At 46.3% G+C, this 13170-nt stretch overlaps 1 protein-coding gene across 1 annotated transcript in view; it reads left to right on the top strand.

Annotated features, from left to right (window-relative positions):
• Window positions 1-13170, top strand: part of LOC107120403 (polypeptide N-acetylgalactosaminyltransferase 9) — a gene marked incomplete at its 3' end in the record, with an annotated part of 190948 nt that overhangs the window by 138059 nt on the left and 39719 nt on the right. The window contains exons 3-4 of the mRNA XM_015423091.1: window positions 40-206; window positions 3435-3609. Of these exons, the coding sequence (XP_015278577.1) occupies window positions 40-206; window positions 3435-3609 (342 nt within the window). The remainder of the gene's footprint in view (window positions 1-39; window positions 207-3434; window positions 3610-13170) is intronic.

The raw sequence follows: 13170 nt of genomic DNA, 5'->3' as shown, positions 1-13170 counted from the left end.
GCACACGGTGGCTCTTAGCTTTTCCTTTGCTCTCTCTAGGTGCAAGCAGATGTCCTACCCCGAGGACCTCCCCCAGATCTCGGTGGTCTTTATTTTTGTCAATGAGGCCCTGTCTGTCATCTTGCGCTCGGTGCACAGTGTTGTGAATCACACACCATCCCACTTGCTGAAGGAGATTATTCTGGTGGACGACAACAGTGACAACGGTGAACATATGCAACAGCTGTTTGTTTGTTTGTGTCTGTTTTGTAGGATATGCATGTGTTTTGCCACCATTTGTCCCTAGAGAAAGCTGTTAATTAAAAAATTATTTGGATGCAACTAAGCACTCCTTTACATGAGTTTGCCTCTGTGGAGATTGCATGCCAGTCACATGTTCTGACACTGAGTTATGTCCTCTTTTGTTGTCTTGATTTCTGCACATCACTCCTGCAGAATTTCTGTTTCATGCGATTGGAAAGGGCACTTATGCAGTACCCCTCCCAAAATGAACACATAGAAATGTTCTCTCCATGGAACTTAATGGGTAGCCTGATGGACCCCTGCTACATTTTTTTCTGTGAGTCAGATTTTCCCGCCAAAACACTAAATAGCTGTTCCCCACTCTGCCTGAGCAGCACCTTGGTAGCATGTGGTAATAAACGGTTTATGACTTTCTGAGTGTCCCATCCTGTGGCAGAGAAGATATTTGGCTTTTGGCCAGGGCAGAGATTTATTATAGATAAGCAGGAGTCCACTTGTCATTTCCTTTGTAAATGGCACCTGACATGAAGTAAAGTTCGAACAGGAATGATGATTTTGTTAAACGGGCACAGTTGGAGTAGGAATAGGCAGGGAATGAGAAAACTGACATAAATTCTGTTGTATTTACAAATGATGATATTTTAAACAGGCTACAAAATATTGTTGAAGCTTGGTTTCTTAGAGACTCAGTTCTTAACAGCGAGAGGTTTGTTTGTCTTGGAGATTTCTTAGCAGCAACAGTGTGTCTTAATAAAGATGCAAATAACTATCTTAGTTTCCTGGAGATTAGTACTTTCTTCCTGTACTTATTCTCCCTTCCTTTGGGATGACAACTTTCCCTTTGACTCTAGAGGAGTCTAAGACCGTTTCCTTTTTCACCCAGTCCAGGGGTCCCTTCAGAATTGAACCCACTGAATAGCTAAGAAGAAAATATTCTCCTTTTCCTAGAAGCAACATTCCTTTTCTGTTTGGCTAGACAGGCAGCTTCAACCTACTGACTAATCTTGCTGAAACTGACCCTCAGTTCTTAACCCAGTGAAATAAACAGTTTTCAGCTTGGCTGAAGCTTAGACTAAAGTTCTTTTTTGGATCTTTTCCTCAGATTTGATGTTACACCGTAAGGGCAAGGAGTTGCGTCCCTTTGCTTCATAAGTGAACTTGTCTGTTTCCCTCTGACAGACACACTAACTCTACCTGTCTGTCCTAGGATGCAGTGGGTCAAATTAGGCATCTCTGATGGTTTTATCTATATCACTTAGGGTTGCCAGCTTTGCTCTGACAGCCTCTGGAAACCTGGAAGCCGGGGCATGGAGAAGAAGCATCATTAATACGAGAATGTCATTTTATGGTGATCACCCATGTCAATAAACACAAACACACTGTGGCACTCTACGAATTCCCTCAATCTTTGTGGTAAAGACCATAAAGACTAGAGAAATGTCTAGAGTGTCATGGACATGGTGGTTGGAAGTGACATTCCCACATCTGTGACGTCATCCCCTCCTAGTTTTCTCCTGCTGTGAGCACAAGCAAGAGCATGGGAGAGCTAGCAAGGACAGGAGAGTGCCATGGTGGACAATCTGGTCCAGGGCTCTTTTTGTAGAAAAAGCGCAGCAGGAACTCATTAGCATAATAGGCCACACCCAACAGCAGAAAACCATTAGCATATTAGGCCACACCCCTGACAGCAACACTCATTAGCACATTAGGCCACACCCCCATGTTACCAGAAGTGTGGTTATCCAGCCACACCCACCTTTTGCTTCTTATTCTGTTTACCTTGTTTGTTGTCAAAACCCAAGCTTTTTTGTAGCAGGAACTCCTTTGCATGTTAGGCCACACACCCCTAATGTAGCCAGTCCTAATGAGTTTCTGCTGTTGGGTGTGGCCTATTATGCTAATGAGTTCCTGCTGGGTGTGGCCAACTTGGGAGCCAGCCGGAACTCCGTTCCTGTGCGTTCCTGCCCAAAAATAGCCCTGGGTAATCCTAATATCATTCCAATTCCTCCATCGGTTTGCTTTATGTAGAAAATGTGAACTCAGGAGATGGGAATAATTTGGAAATCCCACTCTCCAAAATTCTGGATTCTTCCAGCTTTGAGAGACTTGCAGGCTGATCTCCTCATATCTCTTAACTGACACTCAGATGTTCTCAATATCCCATCCCTTCCAGAGAACATTTAGCCCTCATTGAAAAGGCAATTAAGGACTTTGAAAAAGTTTTGTTTAATTTTCTGTCTGTCTGGGGAGTTATTCAAGTAAAGACCACTAACTTGTCTCAGGATGGCTCCACTGCGTTGATTTTATTATTCGCATGATGACCCGCCAGTCAGAAAAAGAGAGATAAGAACATAAGAACATAAGTGATGCCAATGTTGGATCAGGCCAAAGGCCCATCCAGTCCAACACTCTGTATCACACAGTGGCCAGAAATACCAGTGCCATCAGGAGGTCCACCAGTGGGGCCAGGACATTAGAAGCCCTCCCACTGTTGACCCCCCCCCAAGCACCAAAAAGACAGAGCATCACTTGCCCCAGAGCCCCTATCTGTACCTTGTGGCTAATAGCCACTGATGGACCTCTGCTCCATATGCTTATCTAATTCCCTTTTGAAGCCATCCATGCTTGTAGCCGCCACCACTTCCTGTGGCAGTGAATTCCAAATGTTAATCACTCTTTGGGTGAAGAAGTACTTCCTCTTATCTGTTCTAACCCGACCGCTCAGCAATTTCATGGAGTGCCCACGAGTTCTTGTATTGTGAGAAAGGGAGAAAAGTACCTCTTTCTCTACCTGCTCTTTCCCCTGCATAATCTTATAAACCTCGATCATGTCACCCCTCAGTCGTAGTTTCTCCAAGCTAAAGAGCCCTAAGCGCCTTAACCTTTCCTCATAGGGAAAGTGTTCCAACCCTTTTATCATTCGAGTTGCCCTTTTCTGCACTTTCCCCAAAGCTATAATATCCTTTTTAAGGTGTGGTGACCAGAATTGCACACAGTATTCCAAATGAGGTCTCACCATTGATTTATATAGGGGCATTATGATATTGGCTGATCTGTTTTCAATACCCTTCCTAATAATCCCCAGCATAGCATTGGCCTTCTTTATTGCAGTTTTTATTGTATTGGAATGGAGGATGCGAAACAAATGGACATGAATTCCAATAAAATCTTTTTGTCTCTTTCTTTTGTAGTGGAATTGAAGTTTAACTTGGACCAGTATGTGCACAAGAGATATCCAGGGCTGGTGAAAATAGTGCGCAACAACAAACGAGAGGGCCTGATTCGAGCTAGAATCCAGGGCTGGAAAGCAGCAACGTCCCCGGTGGTTGGTTTCTTCGATGCTCATGTTGAGTTCAACATTGGCTGGTAAGTAGGGATGTTTTCATTGCATCTGCATTTTCTGACAAGGGTTCTCCCCAATCTAAATCAATAGGATTATCAACATGACAATTGATACTTTTTTAGCATCTGTTCCTTATAAACATATATGGTGTATAGTGGGTGTAATTGAAACAAAACAAAAAATGAGAAACAAAATAATAGACAAAGTGGAAAAGCTCGTAATGGTGTAGTGGTGGTGGTGGAAAAGGCCGTCAAGTCACAACTGACTTTCGGTGACCCTGTGGGGTTTTCAAGGCAGGAACTGAAAAGAGGTGGTTTGTCATTGTCCGGCTCTGCATAGCAACCCTGGAGTTCCTTGGTGGTCTCCCATTCAAACACTCACCAGTGCTGACCCTGCTTAGCTTCTGAGATCTGATGAGATCCGGTTAGCCTGGGCTATCCATCCAGGTCAGGGCCACAATGGTGTGCAAAACACAACAGAAATGGAAAGGGTATATTTGTGTGTTCCCATTGTGAATATTTTGTAAGAACTCCCAGATTGGTTGCCATACGTTGGACCTTGATCTGCTCCCAGTATTAGAGGTGAAGCAAGAAGAGTGATTGGGTTGCCAACCTTCGGGTGGGGGCTGGAGACCCCCTGGAATTACAACTGATCTCCTGACTACATAAACCACTTATTATTTATTTATTTAAAGCATTTGGTCCACTTCTCCTGGCAAAAATGGCTGCTTTGGAAGGTGGACTGCGTGGCATTATTCCCTACCAAGGTCCCTCCCCTCCCTAAACCCCTCCCTCCCAGGCTCCACCCTCAAATCTACACGTATTCCCAAACTCAAAGCTGGCAACCCTGGGTGTTAGGGTTTGTTTCAATGGATCCACTAAAGTTGTGGAACCTTCTCCTGAACGTGTCCAGCATGACTTTGTTGCCTTTAGTTGTTAAGAAACCAGTTCAGAATATTCTGTTAGGGCACATTTGCTGGCCTGGCTCACCTTGACTGTGGTTGAGCAGATGGTGGTGTTTTTATTTGCCTTGGAGGACTATGGCATTGGCATCAATGTTGTCATTTTTTTGATCCTTGATGGTTCGCTGTTGCATTAAGCCACAGTGGTGATCTAATAGTTATAAGCACAGGTATACCCAGGGGTCATTTCGTAGAAAAAGTGGTGCAGGAGCTCATTAGCATAACTCATTAGCGTAACTCATTTGCACATGCCACACCCCCTGACATCACCGGAACTGTGTCAGAAGGCAACATCCACCGCTCAGGCTTCGCTGGACTGTTTTGGATTGCTAGCTATTGGGGGGGGGATGTGCAGATCTGTCCTCCCAGTGGAGGGAGAGCTTGTACCTGAATAAAACTTGGTCTTAAAGGTGCCACTGGACTGTTTTGGGCCAGGGGGAGCTCTGCAACTTACCTGGCTGCTTCTTGCTCTGACTGAGGGCTGCTGGGAGCAGGGGGTGGGGCTTGTTGTATGTGCCCACCCCCTGAGCTCGTTACTGCCGGAGCTCCGCTCCTGTGCGCTCCTGCAGGAAATGACCCATGGGTATACCTACTTGAATAAATAAAATAGCAAGGGCATGAACAGAGGAGGATCTTGCAACTAGAGATAATGAGTGGGGAGGTTAATCAGGGGAAAACTGAGAAACAAAAACTGGACATGTATTTTATTTTTATTTTTTCAGGCAGGTCAAGAGGCAAAGCAAATTAAAATCTCCCTCCAGGTCTCCTCTTAGCTCAATGAATATCTATATCCCTTGGAGTCCCAGACCTATTTATCTGAGGGCTGTCACCCAATTAAAGAAGTCAATTAATTACATGAGTTTTAATAGAGTAATTAGCTGATTAAATCTGCATGGATTGCCCTATTAAAATCAAATATCTCTGTAGGAAAAAAATAAGATTATTTTCATTAGTGTGGATGATTTGTGCACCGCTAGCAACAGAAGAGACATTCTTTCCTACATGAAAGAGGACAGTCTCCCGTAGGTTATCCCTGTTCTAAATGCTTCTGCCTCCCAATCTTAGGTGAGTGATGTCTGGGAATGAGAGCTTCAGTTTGGTGGTACCACAGTTCCAGAACAACAATAGGGAGAGGCCATGGCTCAGTGGTAGAGCATCTGCTTGGCAAACAGAAGGTCCCAGGTTCAAACCCCAGCATCTCCAGTTAAAAGTCTTGCAGGAGGTGATGTGAATGACCTCTGCCTGAGACCCTGGAGAGCAGCTGCCAAACTAATTAGACAGTACTGACTTTGATGGATCAAGGGTCTGATTTAGTATAAGGCATAGGTTCAATATATATTGAAATTTTTCACACCTGTTATTTATCTTTAGGGGAGGGGCTGTGGCTCAGTGGAAGAGCCTCTGCTTTGCATGCAGAAGGTTCCAGGTTCAATCCCCAGCATCTCCAGTTGAAAGGACCAGCTGGTAGGTGATATGAAGGACCTCTAACCGGAGCCCCTGGAGCCCCACTGCCAGTCTGAGTAGACAATACTGACTGTGATGGAACGATGTTCTGATTTACTATAAGGCAGCTTCATGCGTGCCTTTCACGTGAGACCCTTATCACGTACAGCCCTTCTGTGAGGGGGTGCAAACTATGAGAAGTAAGGGCAACTCTTGATGAGAAGCCCAGATACCTTGGCGATTTCTGTTTAAGCCTCAAAGCAGAATGAGAACCATTCCTTCAGGAAAGCTCTCTTTGGGTTTGGGTTCAGGAAAGGTATGTTTGAAACACTGATTTGCAGAAACCAGGTATACAGCTTCTGAACTTTAGCACAAATGCCTCTCGCTCTCTCCTCTGCGAGCCATGACTCCCTTCCTTGAGAGTCCATCCCGCTTTATATGCAGTCTCCACTGAAAAAGCTTGTTTCAGTTTTCATAACAACTAGACACTTCTAGCCTTGACTCTCAGCCAGGCATTAACTGTCAAAACAGAAAAGGGGTGTCTTGGTTCCAGCAAAGATTAGCGAAATAACTCAGAAGTCGCTGTGGCCTTCAGAAGGCAAGAACTATGGAATCTAAAGGTCACCAGGCATCCATCACTTTAAAGTCGGAAAGTTGTCAGGTTGCCATGTATCCATCACGAGCCCAGACAGCACCTGCTCTGTTTTATTTTAGGTAACTCATTGAAACAGATTTTAGCACTCTTGTATGTGTGTCTTCCAGAGGGATTTCCTAAAAGCTGTTGTTTTATGCTGCTTGTCATTTTATGATTTTTTTTAATGCTTTGGTTGGGACTCTTTCTGATAAGCGGAAAAGAGGAATGGAAACAGTCCAACAAAATAAATGGGAACAAGCACTTGCCCGCTGCCGTTTTTATCAAGTTGTTTATTTTGGGGGGATGCATCTGTCGATTTTGGATTTATGTATAGCTACAGAGATGTGAGCTAATTAATTGATTAAATTAATTTGGAATTGTATAGGCATATGGGTGTGCAAGGTAACAATATATATTTCTGGAAGCACTCGTATTAAAACTTTTTTGTTTTTGCTGTCAGGTCCCAGCTGACTTATGGTGACCCTGTAGGGTTTTCAAGGCAAGATGAACAGAGGTGGTTTGCCACTGTCTGCCTCTGTGTAGCAACCCTGGACTTCCTTGGTGGTCTCCCAGCCAAGTACTAACCGGGGCCGACCCTGCTTAGCTTCTGAAACCTGACAAGATCAGGCTAGCCTGGGCTATCCAGATCAGGGCGTATTAAATCTAATTACCTTTTTTTTTAAAGTTACCCAATTAGAAAGAGGAACATTATCAACCTAACCAACCAACAGTGCAGTCTTAAGCATAATTACAGCCTTCTGTGAACTTAGGCAGATCATAAGAGGTAGGGCAGGAAGGGTTGCATTAGTGCTTAGTTCTCGTGGCCCTTTCTTACATGCCCAGGGAAATGCTGATTGCCACTTTGGGGTCAGGAAGCAATGTTTCTCCAGGCCAGTTTGGCTGGGGATCCTTGAGGTTTTTTGTCATCTTCTGGGCGTGGAACAGCAGTTACTGGGGGTGTGGAGAGGGAGGTATTTGTGAATTTCCTGGATTGTGCAGGGGATTGGACTCGATGACCCTGGAGATCCCTTCCAAATCTATTATTCTAAGATTCTGTGATTCTTCTAACTCCATTGCTTTCAGTGCACTTAGACTGGTGTAATTCCACTTAGGGTCGCATTCCATGTAACGGATGTTGCTGTAATGTCGTGGTGCATGCCGGTCTTCAGGATCCCATAAAACCTGGAATGTAGCTACTGGGATTTCCTTTCTCTTCTCCCCACCACAAGCTGTCAGCTTGGCCTGCAGAGGAGGAAAGAGACCAGAGCTTTCTCCTATCCCTGCATTGCTTCCGCCCCTGCCCAGCTTGGAGGGGAAGGGAGAGAAAGGATCTCTTTCTGCTCTCCCTTTTGCAGTGTTAGCAGTCAGACCCTTCCTCTCATCGAGAGGCAGTTTATAGCTAGAAAGTCATAAACACCCTTCCAACAATATCATTTCAAATATCATAAGTGCAATTCACTGCCTGGCCCAAAATAACACCAAATGGATGTCAGCCAGAGACAAGTCTGGACATATAGCTTAGAAGTGTAGGAAAGAGCGGCTGGCCAGCTAACGACCTCCTCCCCACCCTAGGGAGGCACATAAGTTAGGACAATGGGTCTCCTGAGAAACTATCTCCTCACCTTGGACTAACTTCATCCACACCCAGCCTCACTTCCCTCACCCATTTACCATCATTTTGGTGTAGTGGTTAAGTGTGCGGACTCTAACCTGGGAGAACCGGGTTTGATTCCCCACTCCTCCACTTGCACCTGCTGATGTGACCTTGGGTCAGTCACAAGCTCTGGCACAGCTGTCCTTGAAAAAGAGCAGTTTGTGTCAGAGTTCTCTCAGCCCCACCCACCTCACAGGGTGTCTGTTGTGAGGAGGGGAAGGGAAAGGAGTTTGTAAGCCGCTCTGAGACTCCAAGTGAAGGGCGGGGTATAAATCCAATCTCTTCTTATTATTATTATTAAGCAACACTTAACACTGTTCACAAAACCTGGTAGCTTTTCCCATCCAGTACTTGAAGAGTCATCAAGTCCCATCAACACCTATAGCTCACTTCAGGGAAACCCATCAGGTTTCCCCAAATCAATGTTCAACTCCCCAAAAACCCCATTCAGTTATTGTTTTGTCACATCAGCGTGCCCCAGGGAACATTTTGCCCTATATCTGGAGTCCCTAAACACCAGTGCAGTGTGTGTGTGTGTCCTTTGATCCTCTGCACACCCCCACTTGCGTATGGGCCTTCTCCATGAAATGCTGGTCATTTTGCTGCTGCCTCTGTGGACCTCGCTCTTTGAGACTGGTAACTATAGCCTTCCCCAAAACAGCTTTCTCCCATCTCCTCCCTGATTTTCTTTTAGCTAGCGTGTGTGTTTCCCATGTGTTTGTATGCGTGTGTTCTGCCCTTTTATTCCTATTTCAATAAAACCCTTTCCAGCTGAACATCTGGTTTATTTCAAGAGTTCTCTAAGGGAAAGATCCCCGTATATATAGGTGGAGAAACCCAGTTACCCCCTCCCGCTCTGTCTCCTTCAGCCAATTTCCCCCAGTAAAATAGGAGACTGCTTCTTTGGGTAACAACAAGGCAGCTTCATGTGTTCATTACTGGTGGCCGTGGCAGTGGCACTCTATCACCATCAGGGAGGAGGCATGCAGGCAGTGTGGGCAGGTGTGACTGTAGGTAATGGGAGAGCTTGCAAGTGGACAAAGGATGGATGCACAGGCAGGCAGGGGCATATGGGTGGTGGACAGGAAGGGTGGCCTTATAGTAGGCAAGGGGGTCCACTCTGGGCTCTCTGTGCCCAAGGCCCTCCAAAACATGGAACCGGCCCTTGGTGGGGCAGCAGTTTGCCATTTCAGCAGCAACCGACCTAGAATAATCAGAGATGCAGGGATACTTGCTCATGACTGGATGACTGGTAAGGTCCAGTCGGGATTTTTTGTGTCGCTGCAGAAAACATAAGGGACATTTGCAAAACACGATGAGAGAATCTCCACTTCTGCCAGGATTTACTGCTGTCGTAATCGCAATCCTGCTTAGTGTCTTTATAGTGCCCTCCTTTTTATTGCAATTTTTATTGCATTTTTAAAACAGTTTTACAATAAGGAGTCTAACGCAAATAGGGACGTGGATCATTTGCCTTCTGGGCTTCTGTTCGTTCAGCCTTCCCCAGTTTCATTCTTCCTTCTCGCTCCTGTCCCTTCCCACTTCCTTCCCTGTTCCCTGTCCCCAGAAATCAAGAGCCCATTCAGATGGTCAGTTTTGGAGCATGTGTAACAGAAATGCATACTATCTAGGGTTGCCAGCCTCCAGGTGGGGACTGGAGGTCTCCTGGAATGGCAGCTGGTCCTCAGAGAGCAACAGAGAGCAGTTTCCCTGGAGAAAACGGCCGCTTTGAAGTCTGTCCCTGCCCTAAACCACACCCCTCCCATGCTCCACTGCCAAAATCTCCAGGAGTTTCCCAGACTGGAGTTTGCAACCATATGCACTACCCACAATCTTTGTGACAGACCCAGTCATGATTTTGTTTGAATAGGGGGAGGTGTGTATTTTTCCATGTTTATGCTGCTTTGGTACACATAAATGGAACATTGGGTTTTTGAGGGTATGTCTTTGTACATACCAAAGCTGTATGTGCTTGGGGAAACATACACATTGCCTTGTATAAGGATGCTCATGGGTAGGGTGCGCTCATGTTACATGTGGTTGGTGCACCAAACTCAAACATCTGAGAAAATCTCAAAAGAGTACTTGTATTATGTCAGCTGGATGGTTTGCTCCTAGGCTTGCCAGGACGAGCCTGGCAACCATCAGGATGGTTAGGGGGCGGGGACATAGGTGTGTATGATGTCACCAGTGTCACTGCATCACTTCCAGCTACAACCTGGAAGTGATAATGGGTAGCTCTAGGAATCACAGGAAACTATGGGATTAGAAAGGAACCAATCCCTATGTTGTGGGGAATGACAACAGTCCCCTAAAAAGGATGTGAGGTGCCAGGAATTCTGAAGAAAGGGTGGCATAAAAATGTGATGGATGGATGAACGGATGCATGGACAGCAGGATGGCTGGGGGGTGGGGGGGGTAGACAGGTAGATGATAGACAGACGGTCAGGTAGATGATAGATAAATGATAGGTAGGTAGACAGACAGACAGACAGAAGGGTCTGTGTCCCTGCACATATGCTGGGGTGGCATATAGTGTGGGGATCAGGGATGCCAGCCTCCAGGTGGGACCTGTGGATCCCCTGGAATAAAAGCTCATCTTCAGAGTAGAGGAAGCAGTTCCTCGGGTGAAAATGTACGCTTTGGAGGGGGACTCTATGGCATTGTACCCCACTGAGGTCCCTGTCCTCTCCAGAGTTTCCCAACCTGGCAACCCTATTCCCCATCCCCCACTGGAGGCTAGGGGAGACCTGGAAACCCTCCTGTGGGGATGGTGGAGGGCATCTTGCCCAGTGACCCCCCATGATTTGGAGCCTTCCCTTATGACAGCAGGACAGATAAGAAGGAATTCCTCAGCTAATTTTCTCACACACACCCCGCTTGTGCCCCTGGATTTAAGGTGCTTTGGGGGAGGGGCACTAATTCAGACATTAAATATCCGCTGTTCAAAGGCTTTCCAAAGTGAAGCTTGAGGTTGTTGTCTTCCATTAGCCCAGCATCTAGAATCCACTGGGGGGCATTTGATAAAAAAAAATGGCAGCTTGATTTATGTGGTGATCGATAACCGACCTTGAAATGGTGCTGAGGCCATTCTGCGTTGACACTTCTATTATCCTCCCCCGATATGATGCTGTCATTTGAAATCTGGTCTGTGGTCTGCCTGAAAACTCTCGCCTCCTGCCAGCAGCTTTCCCAGGACTGTTTCTTAGTCAAACTCTTCCACCCCCTAACCAATCATTTTACTCCATCCAGAGGTGAAATTAATAGTAGTGAACAGCCTGATGTCTCAAAGTGCTAAGGCAGGAATCCTTGTTAGCAAGTCCTCAACTTCTTTGAGCCTGCGGGCACATATGGAATTCTGACACAATATGCAGAAACAAAACGGCTACCACAAAATGGCTTCCATCAGGAGGCAGAGCCAGCCACAAAATGATTGCTACACTTAACTTCAGTAATGCAGTATAAATTCTTGTAGTTACTCCAGTCTTGTAGCACAGCCAATCAAATTTCCAATAGTGAATCAGAAGCCTTGCTGGGCAAAAGCCCTACCTGTCCCAACCCACTTCTTAAAAATACTGGGCGGGTGCCAGAAAAGATATTGGTGGTTGCCATGGCACCCATGGGCACCATGTTGGGGATCCCTGTGCTAAGGCAGCTGTACCGACTGGCAGGCTGCAAATACCTGCTGGCCACACCCTGGTCTGTTGGCCAAAGGAGGTGCGGCTAAAAGTGGGTTCGGGAGTCCAGTGTTGTTCAGTCCAGGGTTGGAGTTCCAGAGATCAAGCAGTATTGTTCAGTCCAATGTCAAAGGTCCAGAGATTTAGCAGAGCAAAGTTGTTCAGTTCGCAGTCAGAGTGACAGGGATTCACCAGGCGAGGCAGTGGCAGCAGGTCAGCATATGCATTGTGTCCGTGCCCAGCAGCCTTCTTTGGGTGGCTTTATAGACATCTGCCTAATTGTCAAGCCTTCAGCCAACTACTCAGGGTCAGTCCTGAAACAACTCATGCTCATTATCAGCAAACAGCTGGCCTTGGGCCAAGAGACATGCACTTCGACGTCTCACCTGTAGCTCCATTCTCAGTCTCCGTCTATGGCGCTCTAAAGGCGTAAGTGATACCAGAGGGCTGCTCTAAAGGTGTAAGTGATACCAGAGGACTTTCACCTGCTGAGCTGGGGCTGGAGGGTGGTGATGGCTCTGCAACAGCTGTTGACTGTGATCCATGACAAGATTGCAGCTCATTTTCTTGCGGGGCTGGAGGGTGGGGGTGGCTCTTCAACAGCTGTTGACTGTGACCCCTGACAAGCTTGCAGCTCATTTTCTTGCTGGTCGGCTTCTGTTGACTCAGGGCTGGCTACACAGAGCTCCTCTTCTCCGAGGAATCCTTGCTATTGCTGAGCCCTGGCTGACCCACAACAACAGTGCTCTTCTTCTCACACACCTGGTTAACCCTGGTTCGTCACAGAATACACATGTTGGGCCTAAAGTCCCCACCTTGTGTGAGAGTCAGGCAGGTTCCCCTCAACTCCTGATTGCCCAGTTCAGATTGTCATTTTCACATGTCTTCAGTCTTCTGTCCCCTACATCATTTTGCTGAACTGAAAGAGCCCGGGGTACTATTTGGCCCACTGGGGAAAGCCATGGTTAGGATCGCCTGCATTTTACCAAAAATCTAAATGCAGCCACGGAGAGGAGGAGTCATTCAGATGTGATCACAGTACTGGAGAAGAATGGGTTAATCCTCTCCCCCCACACTGTTTTCTGATCTCCGTTGCCAAAACTCCAACAGCAACTTAAGAGTGATTGTTGAATTTCTCATTCCTTCTCTTTTGACTCTCTAAATCCCCATCTTGATTTGGCTTTTCCCTTGTGCAAATCCCAACCTATTCTTTTT

Source organism: Gekko japonicus, unplaced genomic scaffold (genome assembly GCF_001447785.1).
Source record: "Gekko japonicus isolate JY-2015 unplaced genomic scaffold, Gekko_japonicus_V1.1 scaffold395, whole genome shotgun sequence".
Taxonomy (NCBI): domain Eukaryota; kingdom Metazoa; phylum Chordata; class Lepidosauria; order Squamata; family Gekkonidae; genus Gekko; species Gekko japonicus.
This window is presented reverse-complemented; position numbering and strand designations above follow the sequence as displayed.